This window comes from Balaenoptera borealis, assembly GCF_965194805.1.
Source record: "Balaenoptera borealis genome assembly, chromosome: 19".
In the NCBI taxonomy this organism is placed as follows: domain Eukaryota; kingdom Metazoa; phylum Chordata; class Mammalia; order Artiodactyla; family Balaenopteridae; genus Balaenoptera; species Balaenoptera borealis.
In genome coordinates this window covers 10,560,013-10,587,199 of record NC_138878.1, presented here as the reverse complement: position 1 = coordinate 10,587,199, position 27,187 = coordinate 10,560,013, and the positions used below count along the sequence as shown (strand labels likewise).

At 38.4% G+C, this 27,187-nt stretch overlaps 1 protein-coding gene across 1 annotated transcript in view; it reads left to right on the top strand.

Moving 5' to 3' along the window:
* The window catches only part of CNTNAP4 (contactin associated protein family member 4), a 266,473-nt gene that overhangs the window by 73,987 nt on the left and 165,299 nt on the right, over positions 1-27,187 (top strand). The window contains exon 3 of the mRNA XM_082366313.1: positions 2,908-3,101. Within this exon, the coding sequence (XP_082222439.1) occupies positions 2,908-3,101 (194 nt within the window). The remainder of the gene's footprint in view (positions 1-2,907; positions 3,102-27,187) is intronic.

Sequence of the window (27,187 nt, the reverse complement as noted above, 5' to 3'; positions counted from 1 at the left end):
TATTTTCTCAAAGGTATAAGGTGATGTAGATAAAATTCCAAACATAGAAATTCCAGGTAAAGATGATGGCTGGCTGGGGGCACTTCATTCATTCTTTTCCAACTTTTCTATGCAAAAAATGATAAAAATGCAGAGAGATAGGCAGTTGTAACACATATGCAACTATGCTGCAGATGGACCAAGGATGCTTGGTGAACATCAGACCCTGGAAGACTTTCAACTTCCAAACTTTTGATAGGCCCTGAGGCAGAATTGTAAAATTAGATAGGACAGTAGAGGGAAGTTTTTACCCATTCACCACTCCCATCATGTACCCATACTTCAAAGACATGGTCTATTGTTAACTCTGGAGAGGAAGGTTGACCCTACTGTCAGGTAGCCAAATCCTGAGATTCCCCAACCCCTATTGCTGCTGTCTTTTCTATATCCATTGGGAACTGCTGATTCCCATTTATATATCATGACAATATGGGGGACACTGCTGTGTCCTAGTTAAGAGCACCGTGCCTCCTGTTGCTCTGCAGACAGGCTGCATGAGCAGCGCCCTTTGTGGACAGCAAAGCCATGCTAGGTCAATGACCCCGAGACACCCGAAATGCAGCCAGGGCCCACGTCTGCCCAACAAGCCCTCTTACTTAAAATACAAGCATTTTTCACTCTAGCCTAAACATGGTAGATGGCATTGGTGACCAAGAGAACTCCACTCATCCAGGTTACCAGCCAAAACCACAGGTTCTTCAGGGGCAAATACAGAGAAAATGAAAAGCAAAAACACACCAATAAAAATTGCACAGTGTACCAATATTTTGGGTCAAGAAGGAGAGCACTGTACTTTTGATGTACAAAGTGGAAGACACTTTTGAACAATGATTCCCTCCAAGAAAGAAGGAAATTTGAAAAGAAATTATATAGTTCTACAGACAATGTAGTAAGTGATCTCGGGACTCATACCCGAATACAATCAGGAGTTAGTGTGATACTGTCAAGGAAGGAGACTGTTAGAATATAATACTTAAAAAAAATGCTGTCTTAACTCAGTTTGAGGCCCTGACTAGAAGCTGGTCAGTCCCCTTCTTGAGCAGCTGATTGTGTCCAAACCCAACCCCTTCTTTGATTGCGCTCACACCCTCTGTGGCCACTGTGCCTCAACCCTGATCATCCTGGAGCCAGGCCCAGACCCCCGGACACAGCCCCTCTTCCCTGGAGCTCACAAAACTTAGCTAACTCCACCCCGCTTGCATACGTAAGCTGCCCTCAACGGCTTCAACTTGCCACCCTTTCTGTGGTGGCATTACCCTCTACGGCCCTTCCTGGCAGTCTTCTTTTCTTTGAAGCTGTAACACAGAGTTCTGCTTTTTATCTCTCAGAGTGTCACTGTGTTGTATCTGCCATCAGAAGGGTTTAAAAATCTTATTAAAGCAGTTGTTAATACAGATGTGTCCCTTTAGGTCTCACAAAGGTATGTGCCTTACCATAATAGCAAAATTGGGCATCTCTTTGTATTAGTGCCTGACTCAAGGTTTATAAAACAGGGCATGGATGTCAAGAATAATGCTTGAATAAAAACTGTATATAAATTTATGGTAATCTCTATCTGAAATGTCAGAACTTATTATCAGAACCTCAAGGTGGATGGCAAAAGAATGGGGAAAAGAAAACATGTACTAATATTCTTACATGGTACATTATGTAACAGATACTGCATTTTAATATATATTGAATAGTAGATAATTATGGATTCAAAAATGGGATAAACCCTATTTCATGTTTTTTACAGTGACTACATAATACTTACACGGTTAGCAATTCAGTATTACTTAAATAAATTCCTCAAATAAAGCACTATTATAGTAAACTGGAAGAATGAAACGTCTTAACAAGATGTACAGTAGGTAATCACGTCTATAATTTTCTGGTGTGCATTTGGATAAAACAAAACACAATAAATTCTGTTCTATCCATATTTCCTTGAATATACAACAGACTTCTATTTTTCACTTCTGAGTGCTCAAACACAATTTACCATGGCTCTCCTATCCGCTATCCTCTCACCCACCACCCCACTTCCCAGATAGGATACAACTAGTGATGTGTTGGTAAACTGGCTGGGGTGGGAGTGGGTACTGATTTGCAGAGTTGGCCAATTTTCGTGGTTTAAATACTCCCATCATGGCCAATTGCAAAGATGGCTATCTTTAACAATCATCATGCAAAATTGCTGAAAATGTAATGGTCTCTCACACACTGTTGCAAGTCAGTTATCACTGGATAGAGCTCTCCATTATTTACTGTGTTATTATTCCCTGCACCTGCCTCACCATTAACCCTTTTCATGTTGTGTTTCAAATATGCTTTTCAATGTCTTTTCCTCCCATAAGACCGTAAACACGGTGAAGGCAGGAACTATCCCTTGGCCACGTTTGTATTCCCGGGCTTAATGCTGTACTTCTTTCTCTAAGGAGTCTAAACATGATCAGACATCAAAGGTAGTCTTCTAGTTCCACCATAGTGTGAAGGTAAATCAAGTTCTGGGCAAAGGGGTGTAAGGCCAAATCATTACACAGTCATGCATGTGGGCAGTAAACGTGCCAGTTCCAAGTGTTGACGTGGATGTCTGCCTGTCAAATTAAGTGGTTTAAACATTCAATGAGTTTAACCTCATTCAGTTAACTCTCCTAGTGTCAGATGGTTGAAACGCCTAGAAATGAACATAATTAACATAGGTTCCATCCATTTACATTACATTCTTGTTTCTCTATATTTTTCTAGCATTATGGAAAGTTTCGTATTTTGGAAATTTGACTTTCTTAAGTTCCATAGAGGAACAGTCTTACTGGGATTGCTGGTTCACGAACAGATTTTTAACGAATTCTTTGCTCATTTCTCCTTTTTCTCTTTTCACAAAAGGAGCCGGTGGCTGGTCTCCACTTGTGTCAAACAAATACCAGTGGTTGCAGATTGACCTTGGAGAGAGAATGGAGATCACCGCTGTGGCCACCCAAGGGGGATATGGGAGCTCCAACTGGGTGACCAGCTACCTCCTAATGTTCAGTGACAGTGGCAGGAACTGGAAACAGTATCGACAAGAGGACAGTATCTGGGTATGTTTCTTTAACAGAATACGTCGCCTCTCAGAGAGAGAAGTAGAGTCATCCCTACATGCTGTTTACGAATCTCTTAAACTAAGTTTAGAAACAGAATCTTCAGAATTACTTAGAGAACATTTTTCAAGAGAAAATGTATTACTATTCATTTTCTAATACATTTTATGGTTTAATTTATGAAAATACTAAAGGTAAACTTATTTCACAGAGTCCTCAGAAATTGAAAAAAAAAATCTCATTAGTGCACTAAATAGTGTGGAAGTTAAAGAAAGAAACTAAACCTATATAAAAAAAATTTTAAGTTTTGTTCAATAACATAGTAGTTTTGCATTGTCTTTATTTAAGTTTGTTGAAAAGAATTTATTGCTTTTATTTCTTCTGATGACTGAGATTTATGAATTAATCTCTCTAGTATATGGAGGTTTTTATGTATAATATTTGGAATATTTATATATGTATTTTATATATACACCCACATATATGATTTATATATACACCCACATATATGATTTATATATAAACCATTCTCTAGTCTTTTCAAGTGTGTTAGATGCTGTGTTTTGTGGCCAGGGCACAGCTCCTGTAAGGGAGACTGACAAGGAGGCCGTTTGTAAAAAAGTGGGTGGTATTTGTAGTTGACTGATGGTATTTAAACACCCAATGGAAGAGGGAAGCTAAAGGAAGTTTGCTTGGTGGTGAAGAAAGAACTTCTTTTTTTAGTGTAGAAAAGTATTGGTTTGGATCTTATGTGGGCCAGGGACAACATACTGCCATCAAAGAACTGTGTTTTTTTTGGTTTTTAATTTTCCTCTGACTGAGCTGCTGGAACCAGAGAAAATGAGTAACTTAATGAAGCATCATTCTTAGCACACAGATAATTTGGAGGCCTATCTGGGCACATAATGATAATTTTCTTTGATCAGTCAATGGCCTCTCTTTTGAAACTTCCTAGAACTCCGTTATACATTATACAGTTGTTGAAGAAATCGACTGTGATTTACTCACCTTTGTATCTCTAAAGTACTTGGTGGTCATCCAGTGCATGTTTACTGATGTAAATTGAATTGAGAAGATGTAGCCCTGCTCTTCCTCAAGCAAGGACAACAGTCAGGCTGGAAGAAGTTTTCTATAAGCATTTTTAAGAAAACCTGCATTAAAATCCAAAGCAAGTTGAAGTTCTGTATAAGAGCGAGAAAAATTGGATATTATGGTTGAATTAGTTCCATGAAAACCATTCAAAGTAGGGATAAAATAAACAGTAATTATGAACCAATAGCAATGAAAGCTTAATGAGGTATTTATTTTAACTAGGTTTTTGGATTATCTTTTACTCTTTTTTTCGAAATAAGCATTGGATTTTAAACTAGATAAATGGCAGCTAATTCGTGCTAATATTTAGCTGTGTTAAGTAAGATGTATGTTTTTGATATTTAAAAAAAAATTTTTAATCTTAACCATGACAATTAATTGTTTTTCATGGATTAAGCTTGAGGAAAACCAAACCTAGATAGTGCTATTTGCCTTTTTTCACTTACTTAGTAAAGGTGAGGTGCTCAGGGTGCAATAGTGACGTGAATGATATCCTTAACTAGTCCAAACCAATCAATGTAAAGACAGCCGGCATCGATCACAATTACCTGGCTAGGTAACATTGTTTTTTAGACTGTGCTATCATTTGTTGGTTTACTCACTGTTTTCCCCTCTGGAGTGTGAGCACCCTGGAAATAGAGATTCTACCTTCCAACCTGTCATCCCAGTATCCCCAATCTTAACAGTACCCGGCATGTTGCCGGCAATTACTAAATGTTTGTTGAATGAATGAATGAATGAGGGAAAGAGTGAATGAACCAATAAATGAAATGCACTTTCTTGTAGGATACTTTTATGATCACACAACTAAAAGTGACCCCTTCCTCCACCCATCAGCTCCTCCTTTTAGTACATTTATATTGTACCAGATTAATGTACTTTAGAGTTAGAAGGCTACATTTCTCTCTCCCCTATACATTTTGAACTTTTTCATGGGAAAAGGTTTATCTTTCTCATCTTTGCATTTCCAGCACTCAACACCCAGTGTGGCACATCACTTGTTGAGTAAATTAGTGAAAAAAAAATCAGTCAATCAATGAATAGATTTGAATACGTTGATCTCCTAATCTGTGCCTAACTTTGTATGAAATTCTGTATTAAAAGAGCTGAAAGTGAGAGAGTGGCATGGACATGTATACACTTCCAAATGTAAAATAGATAGCTAGTGGGAAGCAGCCGCATAGCACAGGGAGATCAGCTCGGTGCTTTGTGACCACCTAGAAGGGTGGGATAGGGAGGGTGGGAGGGAGGGAGACACAAGAGGGAGGAGATATGGGGATATATGTATATGTATAACGGATTCACTTTGTTATAAAGCAGAAACTAACACACCATTGTAAAGCAATTATACTCCAATAAAGATGTTAAAAAAAAAAGAGCTCATGTTAATGTTGTTGAAAAGATAAAACACATCAGAACAAACCAAAGAGTGAGTCAGAGGAGCGTGCAAATGTGTGGTACAGACTCCTAGAGCTTTGGAAATTGACAGAATATGGAGATCACTGTAGAATGAATTTGTCAAAAAAAGCAGGGCTTACATGGGTGTTGCAAAAAGCATTAAAACTTAGATTATGGAAGGATTAAGGAAGCAATTCCATGAAGCTGGAAAAGTGTGAACAGAAGAATGGACATTGGCATTATCCAGAGATATGGTTTCCCATGTAGTAACCAGTGAGACTGTGGTCAGAATGGACTATCAAGTTTGGTAAGGACTGGACTATAATTTTGAATATGGTAAAGAAAGTAGATGAATGTCAAGGTCAGAATTGAGACTTGGTGCAGTTGGTGCCATGGCCACACATAAAACGGGTAAGGTTATGGTGTAGGTAAAACAGCCTCAAATCTTCAAACTTTGTTGATATATGTAGACACACACACACACACACACACACACACTCATGCTACCTGTTCATCCCAGATAGGCTAATAGTTCTATTTTTACCCCACAGTTACTCAGGTCCCACTCTGAGGGAAGCTCCCTTTCTGTGAATCTGTAATTGCCAACGAAGGAAAAACGAAACATGGCGAATTGTGCCCTGGCTCTTGACATTTTCACCTGGTATAACACAGATCACTTTAATTTGTTTTTTGTTTTTTTTTTTAGCCAAAGAACAATTTTTAATTGATGTTCATAGTAAAGAATTTAACCCTTTGTCACATTTTACAAATGTGTTTCCTAACTTTTTTTTTTTTTGCCCAGTTTTTCTAGATATTATGGGATGTATCCAAATTATACAAAACTTGCCAGTTTTCTTTCAGAGCTTCACAGTCTGCTCCAGATGATACAAATAAATCTGTGAAAGAGAGTTAGGAAACACCTAAGGCATTATATGAGTATGTGATGGAAACAGGAAGAAAAGGCAGTTGTTACAAGTTTAGAGACAAATAAAATAAAACCCATCAATATGGATGGAAATGCTGCCTTAAGGATTCCTCACTCTCCCTTTATTTATCCCTCTTCAAGCACTAGAGAGAACAGTGACTTCTATATACCTGAAAGAATTAATCAAATGCCCTGCTGCTTTTTACAAATAATCTTTAAAAAGAAAGGCAAAATGTTTTGTTATCTATGTGGCCATGCATATATTTAATAGAACTGTAAACTTGAGAGATATATGATATTTAAAAAAATTATTCTTTGGAATAAAATTTATAGTCTAGTGCTCACAAATGTAATTTATACAAAGTACTCTACTGGATAGCATATAAATATTTTACAAAAACTTAGAAATGCAAGCTACTGAAATTGTTCCTCTCAAATTGAAGACAAAATAAATTCTCTCAACATCCATGATCAAAAGACTTTTCAGCCAGTTTATTGTAAATGATTGGAAAAGGAAATGTAAGGTATAATTTTCACTCATCTAAGAACAATTGCTGAAACTTCATGAAACGAACATCTTAGAAATTATTTTAAGCAAATCAACATGTGCAGGAACTTTACAGCCAAACTATACAAATTCTCTCTGATACATGCTCAAACTTCTTTTACACTGCAGACTATAAGGGCAAGGAATGGGATGGTACTAATTTTATGAATTACTTAAGTAAATATGATTGTTGTGCACAATAGTTTACTTTTTTTTTGTGTCAGGTGCTATTTTTTTTTAACATCTTTATTGGAGTATAATTGCTTTCCAATGGTGTGTTAGTTTCTGCTGTATAACAAAGTGAATCAGCTATACATATACATATATCCCCATATCTCCTCCCTCTGGATTTCAATTGTATCTGATTTTTCAAACAAAAAACCCATAATTTCATATTAGCATATTTCTAAAGTTAGTATAACTATTTTTTAATGAGAAGTGTTGAGTGTCGTGGTTCTGGGTTTGGCTGGTGAAAGACACGGAGCCCCTGTGACAAGTATAGTCAATTAGACATAAGCATCACCCGTCACAAAATATTCACGGCATTATTATCACTGTGAATGATTGAGTTGTCAACTCCATACACCAGACAGGGCAGAAACACCACCTGCAAAGATTTTAACATGTATTTATCTCCAGTCAAATAAATAAGTGACTGAGGGCATTTAATAGGAAACCCAAGGAGGCAGAAACACAAGTGGGAGGTGTGTGATAAGACTGGTAGACTCCTCGCCTTGTGAGGCGCACCTTCCTAGACCTTTCCCTATGTTGACCTTTCTACTATGTTATTCTAGTATTCTAAGCCTTCAAAAGTCACGTGTGGTGATATAAAGTGTAACAGTGCTGATGCTGTGTATGTCAACATGTCAAGTCATCAAGCATAATACTTTGCAGTTCTTGGCTCAGTACTTGGGCAAATGCCTGGAGAGTGCCTTAAGCTGCTTCAGCCTTTCAACACTGCCTCTACTTGAATGCCAAAAAGATGTTTTTATTGAAAGTCTATTTTATTAGTCTTTATCCTCAGGGAATCTCCTGTTTACATTTCTATTTAACTGCAAGTTCTCCACCCTTTTGAAAATGATTAACCTAGGAGTGCATGGTTAAAGGTGGCTGCATTGGGGTTTTTAATGTGACATCAATCATGAATCAGAACGGTTTGCTAGGCGCCTTCTCTATCAAGCAGCATGGTTTATTTCACCTCCTCGCATCTGTGCTCATTCTGTAACATGCGATGTCAGTCCCTTCTCATAAACTTCTTGGGCGCATGTATATTGGAACTTTACATCAATATGTAATATACAAAAATATATATGAACTCCTGTGAGCTGTGGAAACATATATACAGTGATATAAGATAAATGGTAATGTTGCTTCACATTCTTCCAATTGATCTGTCCCTAAGCCAGCAAAATAAAAATAATTTGAAGAGAGTGATTAGAGTTAGCAGGAGATTTGATTTGGTGCCCTCTTCAGAGTGCACAGTCACATCCAGATTATTCTCAAATCATCAACCAGAGGATGGCATGTTTTAAAAACACTGTAAAACTTGTATCTCACATTCTACCATGTGACAGTTCAGTGACCGAACATCACTCTCTTTTCTCCTTTCTTGCTGTGATGCAGCGTTGTAGATTTCTGCTTCTAACTTTGCTCATTCCCCAGTCCCAAGAAGCTATGTATGGAGATCCTCTCTCTGGGAAGCAATTCTGTCCTTTTGAAATGTTTCTTTTTTTTCTTTTTTACATCTTTATTATTGGAGTATAATAGCTTTACAGTGTTGTGTTTCTGCTGTATAACAAAGTAAATCAACTATATGCATACATATATCCCCATATCCCCTCCCTCTTGAGCCTCCCTCCCACCCTCCGTATCCCACCCCTCTAACTGGTCACAAAGCACCGAGCTGATCTCCCTGTGCTACACGGCTGCTTCCCACTAGCTATCTGTTTTACATTTGCTAGTGTATATATGTCAGTGCTACTCTCTCACTTCGTTGCAGCTTCCCCTTCCCCCCTCCCCGTGTCTTCAAGTCCATTCTCTCCGTCTGCGTCTTTATTCCTGTCCTGCCCCTAGGTTCATCAGAACCATTTTTTTTTTTAGAACCATATATATGTGTTAGCATACGGTATTTGTTTTTCTCTTTCTGACTTACTTCACTCTGTATGACACACTCTAGGTCCATCCACCTCACTACAAATGACTCAATTTCGTTTCTTTTAATGGCTGAGTAATATGCCATTGTATATATGTGCCACATCTTCTTTATCCATTCATCTGTCGGTGGACACTTATGTTGCTCCATGTCCTGGCTATTGTAAATAGTGCTGCAGTGAACATTGTGGTGCATGTCTGTTTTTGAATTATGGTTTTCTTAGGATATATGCCCAGTAGTGGGATTGCTGGGTCATATGGTAATTCTATTTTTAGTTTTTTAAGGAACCTCCATACTGTTCTCCATAGTGGCAGTATCAATTTACATTCCTACCAACAGTGCAAGAGGGTTCCCTTTTCTCCACACCCTCTCCAGCATTTATTGTTTGTAGATCTTTTGATGATGGGCATTCTGACGGGTGTGAGGTGATACCTCATTGTGGTTTGATTTGCATTTCTCTAATGATTAGCGATTTTTTAATTGTCAGTTGCTTCATTTGCAAATATTTTCTCCCATTCTGAGGGTTGTCTTTTCGTCTTGTTTATGTTTTCCTTTGCTGTGCAAAAGCTTTTAAGTTTCATTAGGTCCCATTTGTTTATTTTTGTTTTTATTTCCATTACTCTAGAAGGTGGGTCAAAAAAGGATCTTGCTGTGATTTATGTCATACAGTGTTCTGCCTGTGTTTTCCTCTAAGAGCTTTATAGTGTCTGGCCTTACATTTAGGTCTTTAATCCATTTTGAGTTTATTTTTGTGTATGGTGTTAGGGAGTGTTCTAATTTCATTCTTTTACATGTAGCTGTTCAGTTTTCCCAGCACCACTTATTGAAGAGGCTGTCTTTCTCCATTTTATATTTTTGCCTCCTTTGTCAAAGATAAGGTGACCATATGTGCGTCGGCTTATCTCTGGGCTTTCTATCCTGTTCCATTGATCTATATTTCTGTTTTTGTGCCAGTACCATACTGTCTTGATTACTATAGCTTTGTAGTATAGTCTGAAGTCAGGGAGCCTGATTCCTCCAGCTCCGTTTTTCTTTCTCAAGATTGCTTTGGCTATTCGGGGTCTCTTGTGTTTCCATACAAATTGTGAAATTTTTTGTTCTAGTTCTGTGAAAAATGCCATTGGTAGTTTGATAGGGATTGCATTGAATCTGTAGATTGCTTTGGGTAGTATAGTCATTTTCACAATGTTGATTCTTCCAACCCAAGAACATGGTATATCTCTCCATCTGTTTGTATCATCTTTAATTTCTTTCATCAGCGCCTTATAGTTTTCTGCATACAGGTCTTTTGTCTCCTTAGGTAGGTTTATTCCTAGGTATTTTATTTTTGTTGCAATGGTTAATGGGAGTGCTTCCTTAATTTCACTTTCAGATTTTTCGTTGTTTGTGTATAGGAATGCAAGAGATTTATGTGCATTAATTTTGTATCCTGCTACTTTACCAAATTCACTGATGAGCTCTAGTAGTTTTCTGGTAGCATCTTTAGGATTCTCTACGTATAGTATCATGTCATCTGCAAACAGTGACAGTTTTACTTCTTTTCCGATTTGGATTCCTTTTATTTCTTTTTCTTCTCTGATTGCCATGCCTAAAACTTCCAAAACTGTGTTGAATAATAGTGGTGAGAATGGGCACCCTTGTCTTGTTCCTGATCTTAGAGGAAATGGTTTCAGTTTTTCACCATTGAGAATGATGCTGGCTGTGGGTTTGTCATATATGGCCTTTATTATGTTGAGTTAGGTTCCCTCTATGCCCACTTTCTGAAGAGTTTTTATCATAAATGGGTGCTGAATTTTGTCGAAAGCTTTTTCTGCATCTATTGAGATTATCATATGGTTTTTATCCTTCAGTTTGTTAATACGGTGTATCACATTGATTGATCTGTGTATATTCAAGAATTCTTGCATTCCTGGGATAAACCCCACTTGATCATGGTGTATGATCCTTTTAATGTGCTGTTGGATTCTGTTTGCTAGTATTTTGAGTATTTTTGCGTGTATGTTCATCAGTGATACTGGCTTATAGTTTTCTTTCTTTGTGACATCTTTGTCTGGTTTTGGTATCAGGGTGATGGTGGCCTCACAGAATGAGTTTTGGGAGTGTTCCTCCCTCTGCTATATTTTGGAAGAGTTTGAGGAGGATAGGTTTTAACTCTTTGCTAAATGTTTGATAGAATTCGCCTGTGAAGCCATCTGGTCCTGGGCTTTTGTTTGTTGGAAGATTTTTAATTACAGTTTCAATTTTAGTGCTTGTGATTGGTCTGTTCATATTTTCTATTTCTTCCTGGTTCAGTCTTGGAAGGTTGTACTTTTCTAAGAATTTGTCCATTTCTTCCAGGTTGTCCATTTCATTGGCATATAGTTGCTTGTAGTAGTCTCTCTTGATCGTTTTATTTCTGCAGTGTCAGTTGTTACTTCTCCTTTTTCATTTCTAATTCTGTTGATTTGAGTCTTCTTCCTTTTTTTCCTGATGAGTCTGGCTAATGGTTTATCAATTTTGTTTATCTTCTCAAAGAACCAGCTTTTAGTTTTATTGATCTTTGGTATTGTTTCCTTCATTTCTTTTTCATTTATTTCTGATCTTATCTATATGATTTCTTTCCTTCTGCTTACTTTTTGTTGTTGTTGTTCTTTCTCTTTCTCTGATTGCTTTAGGTGTAAGCTTAGGTTGTGTATTTGAGATTTTTTTTGTTTCTTGACGTAGAATTGTATTGCTATCAATTTCCCTCTTAAAACTGCTTTTGCTGCATCCCTTAAGTTTTGGGTTGTCATGTTTTCATTGTCATTTGTTTCTAGGTATTTTTTGATTTCCTCTTTGATTTCTTCAGTGATCTCTTGGTTATTTAGTAGCATATTGTTTAGCCTCCATGTGTTTGTATTTTTTACCTGTACTCTTTAGCCTCCACGTGTTTGTATTTTTTTCCTGTAATTGATATCTAGTCTCATAGCATTGTGGTCAGAAAAGATACTTGATATGATTTTAATTTTCTTCAATTTACCAAGGCTTGATTTCTGACCCAAGATATGATCTATCCTGGAGAATGTTCCATGTGCACTTGAGAAGAAAGTGTATACTGTTATTTTTGGCTGGAATGTCCTATAAATATCAATTAAGTCTGAAATGTTTCTTTATTGCTCTTCAAGACTCAGTCAGTTAGGTCTTCTAAAAAACTGATGCATGAGTCTCTCTTTCCTATTTTACATTTTTAATTTTCAAACTTATCAAACAATTCAGTCAGATTAGAGGCTAGAAAAATATATAAAGCTAGAAAGGAGGTAAGATTTGGCATTGATACAATAATTCCTTAAAAATCTAAGCAAATCATCTTACTATTTTTAAAAAGATAATTAAATAAATTATGTACCTAACAATAAAATTAATTTTTAAAACCAGTAATTTATCTTCCTACATACAAATAACTAGGTAGACAATATAAAAGAAATACATAGTCCACTTATAATAGAGCCAGAAATGAATAAATATCAAGGAAAAAGCTTAAAGAAATTATAAGAGATATATGAAAATAATACTTAGAATATTACTAAAGGACATAAAAGAAGATGATTAAATGTGAGGACATATCTATTTGAAATAGAAAACAATATTATGAAGCTATTCATTCTACCTAAAATAACTCAAAAAAGTGAAATCATTCTGAATTTCATATATAAATAGTGAATATGAGAAAATAGCTGTTAGCAAAATAACAGTAGTAAGGAGAATCTACATATTAGGAAAATTTTACAAATCTGTGTTAATTAAAACATGTTTATACTTGCACATTAAAACATAGTGGAAGAACAAAATAGAACCTCCATTAGGAAATCCAAATACATTTAGGGATTTTCCTACGATAGAGCATTGAAAATATGTGAGGGAATGTAAATTAGTCAATATGGAACTTGGTAAGCTATAGCTTCTAGAAAAATAAATAATAACATTTTTATATCAGAATAGATTCTTGATTAATTGAATATTTAAAAACAATACAGACACACAAACAAAAGCATTAAAAGAACTCACAGGACAATGTATAGATACACATATAATATTGGAAGGGTGTGTCTTTCTAAGCAAGAGAGCCAAACCCAGATGCCACAGGGGAAAAGGTGAAAAATTGGATAATATGTTCAAAGCTGCATGAAAAAAAAAAGAGTATAAACAACATTAAAAGAAAAAGTATAAATTTTTGGAAAATATTTCTAGCCTAAATGATGGCAATTCCCACTTTGATTATTAGCAGCAGTGGTCTTGGGTTAAGATTGATATTCAGACTGCCTATGATTGAGTGGAGTTCATTCACCTACAAGTTTACTTAGGCTTCAAAAAGGATCAAGGACAAGCAACAGCATAATGGGTGCTCAGTTATGCTGAACAGGTTCTAAGTATCCCAACAACTTGAACTGGGATAAACATGGTCACAATGGAGGAGACTGAGTGGGTGGGACCACCACAGACCAGGACAGCCATCAGCTCCAGGGGCACTTCAGCTCTTATACCTTTCTAATGATGTAACTCCTCAAAGATATGTGTCAGCCCCATTCTCTGGTGCATATGCATCTCATCATTCCCAGGTTACTCACTGATTACAAGTTATGCCTGTGGTTCCCAAATTTTACTGCCCATTTGAATTCTGATGCCCAGGCAGTATTCATGCCAATTAAATAATATATGGGGGTGGGAACCCAGGTATTGGGATTTAAAAAATAGTATCCTGTTATTCCAGTTTGCTGCAAAGTATGGGAACCATCAGATTACTCAATAAGCAAACTGGACAATCAAGTACATACTCTTAGTTTAACATATTAAACATATTCAGCAGGATGCTGATTCATCTTAGATCCAGTGTGCTCCTATACATTTCTTGAGTAAGTGTTGCAAGAAGGATTTGACTAAAGATCAAGGCTAGGTTGAAAAAAAAAAAGCTGGGGTTGGGGAAGGAGGGACTGGGAGTGTGGGATTAGCAAATATAAACTATTATATATAGGATGGGTAAACAACAAGGTCCTACTGTATAGCACAGGGAACTATATTCAGTATCCTGTGATAAACCATAATGGAAAAGAATATGAAAAAAAGAATGTCTGTATGTGTATAACTGAGTCACTTTGCTGTTCAGCAGAGATTGGGGCACAACATTGTAAATCAACTATACTTCAGTAAAAAAAAAAAAAAAATTAAAAAAAAAACAAGCTATAAGCCAGATGTTAACTCTGTCCTAATGGGAAAGATCCAATTTCCTTAATATTTAAGGCTATGCTGTCCAGTATGGTAGCCACTAACTATATAGGGCTATTTAAATTTAAATTAATTAAAATGAAATAAATTAAAAGTAAAGTTTTTCAGTCATACTAGCCACATTTTAAGTGCTCAGTAGCTATATTAAGCCAGTGGTTACTATATTAGACAGTGCAGATAGAAAACATATCCATCATCACCGAAAAATTCTTTTAGCACAGGTACAAAACATTCTTTAAAATTAGTAACAAAAAACAAAGCTTTGGGCTTCCCTGGTGGCGCAGTGGTTGAGAATCTGCCTGCTAATGCAGGGGACACAGGTTCGAGCCCTGGTCTGGGAAGATCCCACATGCCACGGAGTAGCTGGGCCCGTGAGCCACAACTACTGAGCCTGCGCGTCTGGAGCCTGTGCTCCGCAACAAGAGAGGCCGCGATGGTGAGAGGCCCGCGCACCGCGATGAAGAGCGGTCCCCGCACCGCGATGAAGAGTGGCCCCCGCTTGCCGCAACTGGAGAAAGCCCTCACACGAACCGAAGACCCAACACAGCCAAAAATAAATAAATAAATAAATAAAGTAGCTATAAAATTTAAAAAAAAAACAAAAAAAAAAACACAAAGCTTTAGGGGACTTCCCTGGTGGTGCAGTGGTTAAGAATCTGCCTGCCAATGCAGGGGACATGGGTTTGAGCCCTGGTCAGGGAAGATCCCACATGCCGCGGAGCAGCTAAGCCTGTGCGCCGCAACTACTGAGCCTGCGCTCTAGAGCCCATGAGCCACAACTACTGAGTCTGTGTGCCACAACTACCGAAGCCTGCGTGCCTAGGGTCCATGCTCCGCAACAAGAGAAGCCACTGCAGTGAAGCCCGTGCACCGCGACGAAGAGTAGTACCCGCTTGCTGCAACTAGGGGAAGCCTGTGTGCAGCAACGAAGACCCAACACAGCCAAAAGTAGATAAATAAATAAATTAACTAATTAAAAAAACCAAAAAAAACCAAGGCTTTGTTTTTTTAAAAAGTAGGTAAAAATATAAACAGGTAGTTCATAGAAAGGAAAACATGGTATATAAATATGTAAAAGTGTCTTCAACCTAATTTAATATTGAAGAAATGCAACACTTCCTAAAAGAGTGAAAGAAATGGGAATTTTGGAACTACAGTGTTATTTAAGACATTATTTTCCAAATTGTGGTATATAACAAAATAATATCTTCTTTAATTTTAATAGTTATGCATTTAATGTAATGACTTTTCTTAAAAATTTTTAAATTGTTACATCAAGTCCATGGTATATTATGGACACTACTGTTAACACAAGAATAAACTAAAAGTGAATTTTTAAAAGAAGCATTTTAAAAACAAGAAAATGAATACTTATTAAATACTTAGTATATGCCAGGCACTATTCCACTATTCTACATGCATTATATATTGATTTATACTAATATATATATATTCAATTAATTTTCACAATCCAGTGACTTAGGTACTATGATAACGCCTAGAGTGTGTATAAGAAAACTGAGGGATGATGAGATTATTTTCCCAAGGCCACACAGCTGGATGGGGCAAGGTTTTGACCCCCAGTAATCTGGTTTAAGTATCCTCTATGCTATATGTTCAAGTATCATGTGTGTGAAATCAACATTTGGAAGGAGAACTCAACTGATTAAAGGCATGAGAAACATTGCCCTGAGGCAGGGGGAAAGAGTCACTCCCACACTCTGTTGATGGGAGAATAAATAGATACAAACTCTTTAGAAGGTAATGAATGTTTTAGTGTGTTGAAGGAAGGGAATCCAAAACAATGTTGGCTAATGCTTTAAATCTATCCAAATATATAATCTACACCAAAAACCAACTCAAACCAGGGATTTATCCTGCAAGTTCACTTGCACTGTGCAGAAGAAAAGGATGCAAGAATCTTCGTTGCAACATTGTCTCTAGCAGTAAAGTAATATCAATCCAATTCACCAGCAATAGGTCACTTGCTTAAGTAAATTATAGTACCTCTGCACAGTGGAATACTGTATGGCCATCAGAGGCAGATGAAGTAAAAATACACTGGCCATTTCTGGTGTGAATTCCAAAACCAATGTAAAATTCTGAATTGAAGTGTCATTTGATACTAAAGAATAAATCTTAAGGAGTGAAGAGAAAGAGATGGGGACAGTGGGTGGAATATATATTTATTTATTAAAAACACAGGTAAAGATTGGATTTATATGAGGTTTCAAAAGGGATAAAGTAATCTGGGAGTGAAAGAAACAAAGGATAACAGAGAGGAATGGGTAGGAAATGATCCAATTATTGAATTTTTAAGAAAAACAGATGATGGATATTTCCCACTTATATGACATTATCTTGTAACATTTATTGATAGCATCGAGCCTATGGGAGTTATCAATATAGAGCATCATATATTATTTTAATATTTCTTTTAGTAGTTTAAATATACATTTATATTTATGTAATGGTTGGGTGGCACTTATATGTGCAGCATGTCATCTAATCTTTGATCATAGAATAGAAAACCACCATAGTTCTGATACTAAATTGGTTTGTGAGTCAGTACTCAGTCAGAGAGTCAGAAATTACTCCAGGCATCTGAAACTGCAAAGTCATTCTGGGAAATCGGTTACAGGTGATGGAAAAGCAGATCAAAGTAAATCACGTGATGTGGTGAGCAACTCAGAGCCTAGCAACAGCAAGCAGATGCTGTAACTCTAAGAGTGGAGGGACAGTGAGAAGGTGGTGTTTGCAGAGCTTGTGGCTGACATTGGCCAGATAGTGCTAGAGTCGTGGCGAGGCTGCCCAGTAGAGGATTCTGGAAGCAGGGTGTGTCCATGGGGGGAGCAGGAGCCTTGTAAGAGGCTCAGCTGCTACCAAGAAGCTGCCTGCGGCAGAGCAAGAGCAGAGAGGAATATCCTGGCTCCTCCCTTCCCCTCACCTCTCAAGCTGTCTCTGGTGCTCAGCAGGAAGCTTGCTAACACAGGGGCCTGGGACTCTCAGCCTCCGTCACTCAGCCCCCCTGTGTCTCAGAACAGAGCAGGGAGACAGTGATACATGGTTCTAAGTGAAACAAGCACACGACCAGCACAGCCCTAAGAAGGTATGTTCCTAAGGACAACTCACCTCTATGAACTTCTTTTTCTTACAGACTGAGGTATTGATACTTACTGAGTGATCACTCATTCCTTTCAGTAGTAAAATTGCATGCTTCTCCATCAACCCATAAAGAAAGTGAATCAATAATACTCTGATACTGAAGGAATTGAGATTTAAGATAGTAAGTTCCCACCTAAGTTCATGTTAACTAGAGCCAGATTTATAAAGTTTTTACATTTAGCTCTTTTTCCTCCTGCCAATATCAATGAATATACAAAGCTAGGAAAGAACAGTATTTCAAAATATACTGAAGGAAAGGAATTCATGGTGTAGATTAAATCATTGGTTTAGTGTCATTTTTTACACATCATCTACTCTAAGGCAGGAGAACAAAAATAATAAATTATGAATCAGTCCTTTGTTGTTTATCAAAATATGTATTGTAGTTCAGGGGATAGTTTTGCTTTCTATGTGGGAAAGGCAGCATTGCTCTGTTTCTCATCAGGCATTTTGCAGATGAGTCCAGGGCTCACTGCACGGGACCAGGTACAAGAGTGTATCTGGATTAATACACATTTGTTTTTGCCTCTGGGATGGGGCTGTTACACGCATTTGCTGTACGGAAACAGCACGCTGCTGTCTTACTGAAATGTTTCTGCTTGGCTGGCAAACCTGACGGCCCCACCCAACTTCAGATCTGGCACATTTCACTGGTGGCTTCCTCATGTCCCACAGCTCCAATTTCAGACACTTAATTGCCACTCTTGGGACAGTCACCAAGGTTTCTTGTGTTTTCAGACTTCTCTTCTGGGTCATGCTCTTCATTTATCTGAGGCATGCTTCATGCCTTCCAACTTAGGGCCTTTCAGTCACTTACTTTGTAGTCCAGCCTGCCCCATCACTTCTCCAATAGTCACCAACTCACCTCTAGAGTCTTACTTCCAATGACATCCTCCAAAGTGTTATTTCCAAGAAACGTTTCTGGAGTACTTTGCGTGGTTTGTATAACCTTAATCAACTGAATTTCAAACTCACTCATATATTTTTCATTCTCCTTCACTCTACTTACATGTTTTCCTTGTGTCCAAATTTTATGCTTGACAGAAATACCCAAATGCTACCGGCTAAAATGCATACTATGTGTACTGGATTCCTAGGAGGTAGGAGATATTCCAAGGAGATAGTAAACATGACTGGAGATAGGACCACCATACTTTTTTGCTAATGTGGTTTAGAATAGATGTTAATAAAAATGTAATAGTAAAAGGAAACACTTTTGTGATTACTTACTTCAAATCTAAAATACAGTAAACTGGTGATGTGTCTACTGGTTTACAATACAGAGGTATGTCTGTGTACTGAGATGAGGGCATCCATCTGATATTTTGTATAAGTATGTAAAAGAAGAACTCCTAGCCATAAGAACCAGGACTCGAACCGTTTGGTTTCTTCCATCCATGTTCCCAATTGCCGTTAGGAGTCCTGCCTCTGAGTTGGTATTGTCTAAGACTTTCTCTTTGTATTGTTACCTACATCTTACTCCTTTCAGAAATGTTCATAAAGAATAACCCTTGATTTAGAAGAGCCGTGCTTTAGAAAAGTGTTAGGGCATTTATCCAGAAGTAGCCGTGAGGATAAAAGGAGGAAAACAGGGGCTTCCCTGGTGGCGCAGCGGTTAAGAATCCGCCTGCCAATGCAGGGGACACGGGTTCAAGCCTTGCTCCGGGAAGATCCCACATGCCGCGGTGCAACCAAGCTCGTGCGCCACAACTACTGAGCCTGCGCCCTAGAGCCCGTGAGCCTCAACTACTGAGGCCCGCATGCCTAGAGCCCGTGCTCCACAACAAGAGAAGCCACCGCAATGAGAAAGCCAGCGCACCACAAGAAAGAGTAGCCCCCACTCGCCTCAACTAGAGAAAGCCCACGCGCAGCAACAAAGACCCAACTCAGCCAAATAAATAAATGAATACATTTAAAAAAAAAAAAAAGGAGGAAAACAGGAAGCAAAAATACTGGGAAATATTCTGCAGAGCTGTGTCTATAAATCAGAGAAATGCAGTTCAAAAGAAATCATATTTGATTGGTATTCTGCAAATGAAAATTTTATTTGGCTTTGAACTCCTATATTCCCTTCTGTGCTTCTTATTGTTATTATTAATCTCTCATACTGAAAGGTTGTCTTCCTTTTGGAGCCTTGAACATTTTAAGTGCTCAGTAATAGGGTTCTTTTCCAATGAGAGAGAGAGAAGAGAAAAATTGCTGGAGCAGTGAAAAGAGAGATCCTCAGGGAGCAATGGCTTTATTACAATATGTCAGAGTCATCATGAGCTGGGGGTGAGTGGGGAATATAAGTTTCAGGAAAAAACACTTGTATTTATTTTAGCAAGTTTGTGGAAAAGTTGCAGAAAATTGTCCCAAGAGCTACAAAGCTATTATGGTAATGGCAGTTCCATTTTTTGCACTCTGAAATTTAAAGGTAAAAAAACCTTTTTTCAATATGTCACTTTGGAAATAGATTTTTGATCCTTAGATTAGAATAAATACATGAATTAATGAAGCTCACAGTGATATTTATGCTATCTTAAAAAATTTGCATGTCAAAGATGACAGGTAAATACAAAAACGGCTCTAAATTAGAAAGAAATTGGTCTGTTCAATCTCTCTCTCTCTCTTTTTTTTTTTTTTTCCATAAAATCAAACTCTTTGGATACATGACCACACAAACATTGAATTTCCATATGGGCTCCTCTCACTTTTTTGGTTTGTACTTTTAAATTCTTAGCCTTTGAGCGTTTAGTTCGTCTGAGCTGTATACACTTGACTGTAGCACAATTTTTTAAAAGATGTTTTCGCAAGGAACTACGTTTTGTGTGATTACAACAGGTCTGTATATTCGTGAAATATATTCCTTCTGTTTACTTCTATTTACAGTCTGCTTAGAACATTGCATAGGGCTTTTTGTACTGGAGTCTTCTGCAACATGGGCATCTATACAACTTTTCACATTGGACCACACCATAGAACATGGCTGTCTCCTTACTTTACTCCCTGGAAAGTCCCTGTGAATCATCTCTCCTCTCCTCTCCTCCATTGAAACTCACCATCCCCAGGCTCTGGATTGGAAACAGAATAAATATGACTGGATCTGATAATCTGGGGCAAAAGTAGCAAACGCCGTCAACACACTGTCTCAATTTCTGTACCCATGCTTAGGTTGGCTTTCTGGAAACCATGGTCCTATTTCTCTAGTCTGAACCCAGAGTGACTTGAATAGTTGGGATGTCAAGTCAGGTCCAGTTCAAAGTACCAGAGCTATAGCATGCAAAAGAAGGAAGAGATGGCAGGCTATGGAGGGCAGTTGAAAAAGTCATCTCTGTTACCACATTGCATGCCTTCAGATACAGGCACCATCTCTTACAAGCTGTGTGATTTTGGACAAGTTGCTTTTACCTCGTCTGCAAATTGGGCATAGCAATAATACACGCCTTAAAGAATGTGTGTGAGGGAGGAAGGAACCTTTGCAGAATTAAATGCAAAAAAAAAAAATTTAAAACTCATGCCAAAGGTTTTTAAAAAAATATAAACACCTTTATGAACTTGGCAAAGAATCAGGTGAAGAATAGTGTAGATTTTCGATCTGCTGACAATGACGCCATTCTAAAGAGTTCAATAGTAAGCATTTTAGTACTCAGCACACAACTACATAAGGGCTAGAAGGGCTGAAATCTTCAGCGGCAGCTTTGGAATTTTGTGTCTTTCCCTAGAGGCAAAAATGAAATACCTGCTTAACTGCAAAAGATTAAGTATCTAAGACTTTAAAAAATAAATAAAAGTACCATGTGATTTAAAAAAAAAAAACTCATGCAAAATTAGCAATAGATCTGAGGTTATCAGCAATTCAGCTATGAGGTGACAGTAAATGCCTGACTGAATGCAGTGGTTTTTGGAAGGGAACCATGGTAAGAACGAGGGAAGAGGAAATGGCAAATATTATTCCCAGTAGTTTGGCTGTGTGGAGAAAGGAAGTGGGACGATGGTAAAGAGACAGGATAAGTGATGCAGAGACAAATAGAGGACTTGTTAGTGGAGAGACTTGAGCTTGGTTAGAACTTGAATGGGAGCCCATGGAGGTCCAGAGGTTGAACGTGAATGGGTGATTCCAGAGGTAGTGGGTGGAGCAAGGGGATCCAGATCCCAGTTGGTTTTGAAGAGAGACATATCTTCTTATAAACAAAGATGAAAAAAAATAAAGATGGGTTTGAACTTCAGTCCGTAGAAGGTCTCTCAAGGGGCAGAAAGTTCCTGTGTTTACTGAGAACAAAGAGAAGTGAGAATGGTGCTGACTAGGAAAAGAATCTCGATGTTGCACTGAGAGCCCAGCGTAGGCTGGAGACCACACGCAGGGCACCTGTGTGCACTGTTGTTTGGTTTTCTCCAGCTGTGGGCAGCTGGCCACGTGCAGGAGCAGAGGGTGTAGTTTCTTAGTCTGACCCAGTGTTGGAATCTATGGGGATACTGTGATGGGAGGACTTGTCTAGGACAAGGACACATTTGGGCTGGCAAGAGCATAGAAGAAGGAAAGTGTAGAGTTAGCACCATGTAGGGGAGGAAGTGAAGTCGGGGGCGGGGGTGCTGATGGAAGACTATGTTAGTCAGGGTTCTCCAGAGAAATGGAACCAATAGGATGTTGAACAATAAATTTATTTTAAGGAATTGGCTGATGTGACTGTGGAGGTTTGGCGAGTCCAAAATCTGCAAGGTAGGCTGGCAGGCTGGAGACACATAGGAGAGTTACAGTTCAAGTCTTAAGCAATGTGCTAGCAGAATTCCCTTCTTCTAGGAAGGTCAGTCTTTTTTCTCCAAAGGCCTTCAACTGATTGGATGAGGCCTACCCACGTTAGGGAGCGTAATCTGCTTTATTAGAAACTCTACTGCTTTAAATGTTAATCTCATCTTAAAAATACCTTCATAGAAACATCCAGAAAAATATTTGACCAAATGTCTGGGTACTGTGACCTAGTCGAGTTGACACGTAAAATTAACTGTCACAGAGATGGAAGATGTCAAAGGAACAGTGGAGCTTTTGAGGCTGAAAAGTAAATAAGAGTGGGAGAATGGAATTGAGAGAGCTAGAAGGTCTAGTCGTCTGGGATCAAAGAGTAGAATTACAAGCATTTACAATTCCAAAGATGGCGCAATCACAGGAAATGATTAAGGACCAAGATATGGGCAGGGATGTGTTAAAAAGGAGCACGTGAAGGTCATTTAAGTCCAGGATGTTTTATAGGTCATCCAAAGGGTATTGAAGCAGAGAGTTGCTGAGAAGTTTGCAATGAGGATGAGGAAATGACCTTTAATTTGGGAGAGGACCCGAGCTGAGAGGGCCAGAATTTGCTGTAACCAGCTGATATTCTTAAAGGAGGAGAAATGAGGTTTCTTTTTTTTCCTTTTGCTGGCTTATTTTCATGAGGAAGAAAGAAAAATCATATGGAATTGACAGAAGAGCTGTAAAAAAATTACTGACTCCATGGACATGTAGCATTTGGGAAAAGTGAGCAAAATTCACTTTTGGTTCCAAAGTGCTAATTTGGATTTCACGGGATATGCTAATCTCTTTTGGAAGCTCCCTCACAGACACACCCAGAGATAATGTTTTACCAGTTATCTGGGCATCCCTTAGCCCAGTTAACACATGAAATTAGTCATCACAGATGCCTTTCACTCTGCATCATTCCTCGGCTATTATAGGATCTAATTAAATCAGCCCTACTTTCTGGTCCTTAACAAATCATTCCAGTTCACAGAAAGACATGGGAAATAGGAGAAAAGAATGCAAAGGGCTCATGAGTTTTGGAAGTGACTATGGAAGGCATCCTAGGGGAAGTTCACATACCCAGAAAAAGAATGAAATTAACAGAAACTCTTACCACAATCTAGGGGTTAGATAGTTTTCCTTTCCTATTTCTCATTCTATGTATAAGTTTCTTTTCCATTAAAAATTTAATTTGTGAAATTTATGTTATCATTTAAACTTTCTTTGGAGTTTAGAGTTGGCATTGGTTTTACTTTCTGTCTTTCTCCATATCTGATTTTAGCTGAGTCGATTCCAAAATATGACACTCTTCCTCTTACTGATTTTGTCTTATTATTGCCATCCTACCTTGTACATGGCAGCCAGAGGTCACACCCTCATTACTCAGATTATCATTCGTGTGAGATGCATCTATTAATCACACCTTTCCTCCCAATAGAACTGTAGATTAACCAAGCTGTGACATTATCCTTTGAGTGCCTTCTGATATTCTACTTCTAATTTAGTAGTTAAGTGCACACACATCAGTTTCAATCACTACTGACTGATCTTAGCTGGTTCTGACCAGGACAGTGGTCCTCATCTTTTCTCTAAATTGATTCATGGTTGTGGAATATTCTGGCTTCCTGTACCGTACTTGGGCTAATGATATGTGAAGGATTTCTCTATGCTTAAGTTCAGATTTAAAAAGATATGCTTAATATCTATAAAATGGTGTACGTCTTGATGACCTTGGGGTATGAAGTCCTTGGCTGTGAGTGTATTTGTCTGTCTAGTTTAATGACATTTGCTCTAATGCTTGATGTCCCAAGTCAGAATTTCATAGTGAAAGTTCTACATATTTTTTGAGGAAAATACCAACTAAAACTCAGGTTTACTGCAGTTTTGCAAGACATTAGGTCCATTATTTTCTGCTGGAAAATGTGCTCAAAATGACCCTATATATTTAGGACTAGATCACATACACTATTATTTATTTTAATTTAAATAAGATATTATATCTAAAGGGTTTGTGGCATCCAAAATGAAATCAGTGGGGTTGAGGACGGTGACAGATTGCTGAGGGAATCAAACCGTTTCTGGCATGGGCAGACAGAACTAGGATTTACATATTCTGAAAAACTACATGCCTCTCTGTATCACGTAATTGGTCTCGGTCTCACTGATGAAAAGGACGTTAGAAACTAAGTTCCTTCAGATTGCAAGATAACTTTGAAATTAGTGTTGCTATACTTTAAAGGGAAATGACTGGTACATTTTGTAGTCTGTATTTTTTATGCTTTTCCCCATTTTTTAAAATGCAAACAATTATGTGAATAGACTCAAGCAAAGTGTAACAATAAGAGGACTAAGAGATGACTTCAAAACTGAATGTGATTAGGGGAACTTTTTTTTTTTCTTAAAAACTTTCATCAATTGCTTGTTATTAGAAATATTGCTTCTATATAGCTGAAGAGCTGTGTTCTTATGAGTAGACAATGCTTGGAACAGAACAATGTGTACCTGAATCATCCATAAATATTTAAAAGTTCCGATGATACAGCAGTTACCAAGGATAGAGCCAGTGTGTGCTCAGGAAGTCATATATATAGGATGCTTCTTCCACACCACAAGCATCAATATGTGCACCTTAGAATGCCAAGAAAAAATTATGTTGCATCGTGAACTCGCAGTTACTTTCTTTTCAGTTAGATATCTGCCGCTGTAATTATTACCATATTATTACTGACTATCCCTGGACCTTCTCTCCTGTTATTCTCCTCTGCGACTGTGCTTTGCAACTTTCCCAAGTTTTTCTCTGTACCTTATAACTGCTTTTCTCGATTGCCTATTATCATTTACCCACGATTACTTTTTCCTAAAACTTTCTCAGGAATTTATAGATACTTTCACACTATCTTCCCCAAAACGCATTTCATTGGATAGGCTAAATTTTGAAATCTAGCAATTTTAATGAAGGTACCTCTTTTTTTTTTTTAAAGTTGACGTTCTCCAAAACTCTGTGCCTCATGGAGACATTAAGATAGAGGCCACTCGTGTGTTTGGAGTGAGTCCCCAAAGCTGACACATGAGACAAGACACAGTAGCTTCCTTGTCCCCCACCCCCCAGTCTTCTCTCAGCAGAGACTCTGACAGATGCACAGCTGTCTCCATGAGAACTCTTGGTAATAATTCTGATGTCATGCGAGTGAGAAGAGGATGCAGGTGGACAGTGCTACTTGAGGAATTAGGCTGGAAAAGGCTCCAAATTTACTGTAGGTTGGCCTGGACTCTACTTACCCTCCCTTCCTGGGATCATCACTTTTCATCTGGCTAACCCTTCAAGGGTGAAGACCATTTAAAAAGATTAATACATATCTTACCTCTACCTCTCACATTTGTTCAATTACCTTGACAAAGACAAGGTGAAGAAAATGGGTAGGGTATATTACCATTTATTTAAATAAAGGGAATGGAAATATACACATGTATTTACATATTTGCTCATATTTTTAAAATAAACGGGAGGATAAGCAAGACCAATTAAAAAAATGTTACCTCTGTGATAACCTATAGGGGGAAGGATGGAATAGGGATAGGAGTTGGACTTTTCTGGACGTGCCTTGTTTTTTAGATTTAACTATAAAGCAATATACACAATTTAATAATTGTATACCAATATTAAATAAAAATTTGGAAGCTATTTCTAAAGATCAACAGTAACATGAAACAAACCTGTAGGTTCACTTAAAGGCACACTCACACAAAGGAATTATTTTAAGTGACTTAAAAACACAGCAGTTGTGTATTTTTATTGTTTTAGAACCCGTTGACAAAAAAATCTTTAACTACTTTCAATAATCATATTTTGTTAGTGATACCCATTACATTTTATTTAAAATATTGTATCGTGACTCTAAAATTTCTTTTGATAAAACAGTTAAGCAATCATTTTAATATCGTTAGAAATCAAAATTTCAGTAAAAGAGAAAAGAGAAACAAATCTAAAATTGAAGAGGTTGGGGGAGACCTTCAAGATGGCAGAAGAGTAAGACGAGGAGATCACCTTCCTCCCCACAAATACATCAGAAATACATCTACATGTGGAACAACTCCTACAGAACACCTACTGAACGCTGGCAGAAGACCTCAGACCTCCCAAAAGGCAAGAAACTCCCCACGTACCGGGGTAGGGCAAAAAAAGAGAGAAAAAACAGAGACAAAAGAATAGGGATGGGACCTGCACCAGTGGGAGGGAGCTATGAAAGAGGAAAGGTTTCCACATACTAGGAAGCCCCTTCGTGGGTGGAGACTGTGGATGGCAGAGGGGGGAAGCTTTGGAGCCACGGAGGAGAGCGCAACCACTGGGGTGTGGAGGGCAAAGTGGAGAGATCCCCTCACAGAGGATGGGTGCCGACCAGCACTCACCAGCCCAAGAGGCTTGTCTGCTCACCCGCTGGGGCGGGCGGGGCCTGGGAGCTGAGGCTCAGGCTTCGGTCGGATCGCAGCGAGAGGACTGGGGTTGGCTGTGTGAACATAGCCTGAAAGGGGCTAGGGCACCACGGCTAGCCGGGAGGGAGTCCGGGAAAAAGTCTGAAGCTGCCGAAGAGGCAAGAGACCATTGTTTCCGGGTGCGCGAGGAGAGGGGATTCAGAACACTGCCTAAACGAGCTCCAGAGATGGGTGCGAGCTGTGGCTATCAGCGCGGACCCCAGAGACGGGCATGGGACGCTAACGCTGCTGCTGCCGCCACCAAGAAGCCTGTGTGCAAGCCCAGGTCACTGTCCACACCTCCCCTCCTGGGAGCCTGTGCAGCCCGCCACTGCCAGGGTCCCGT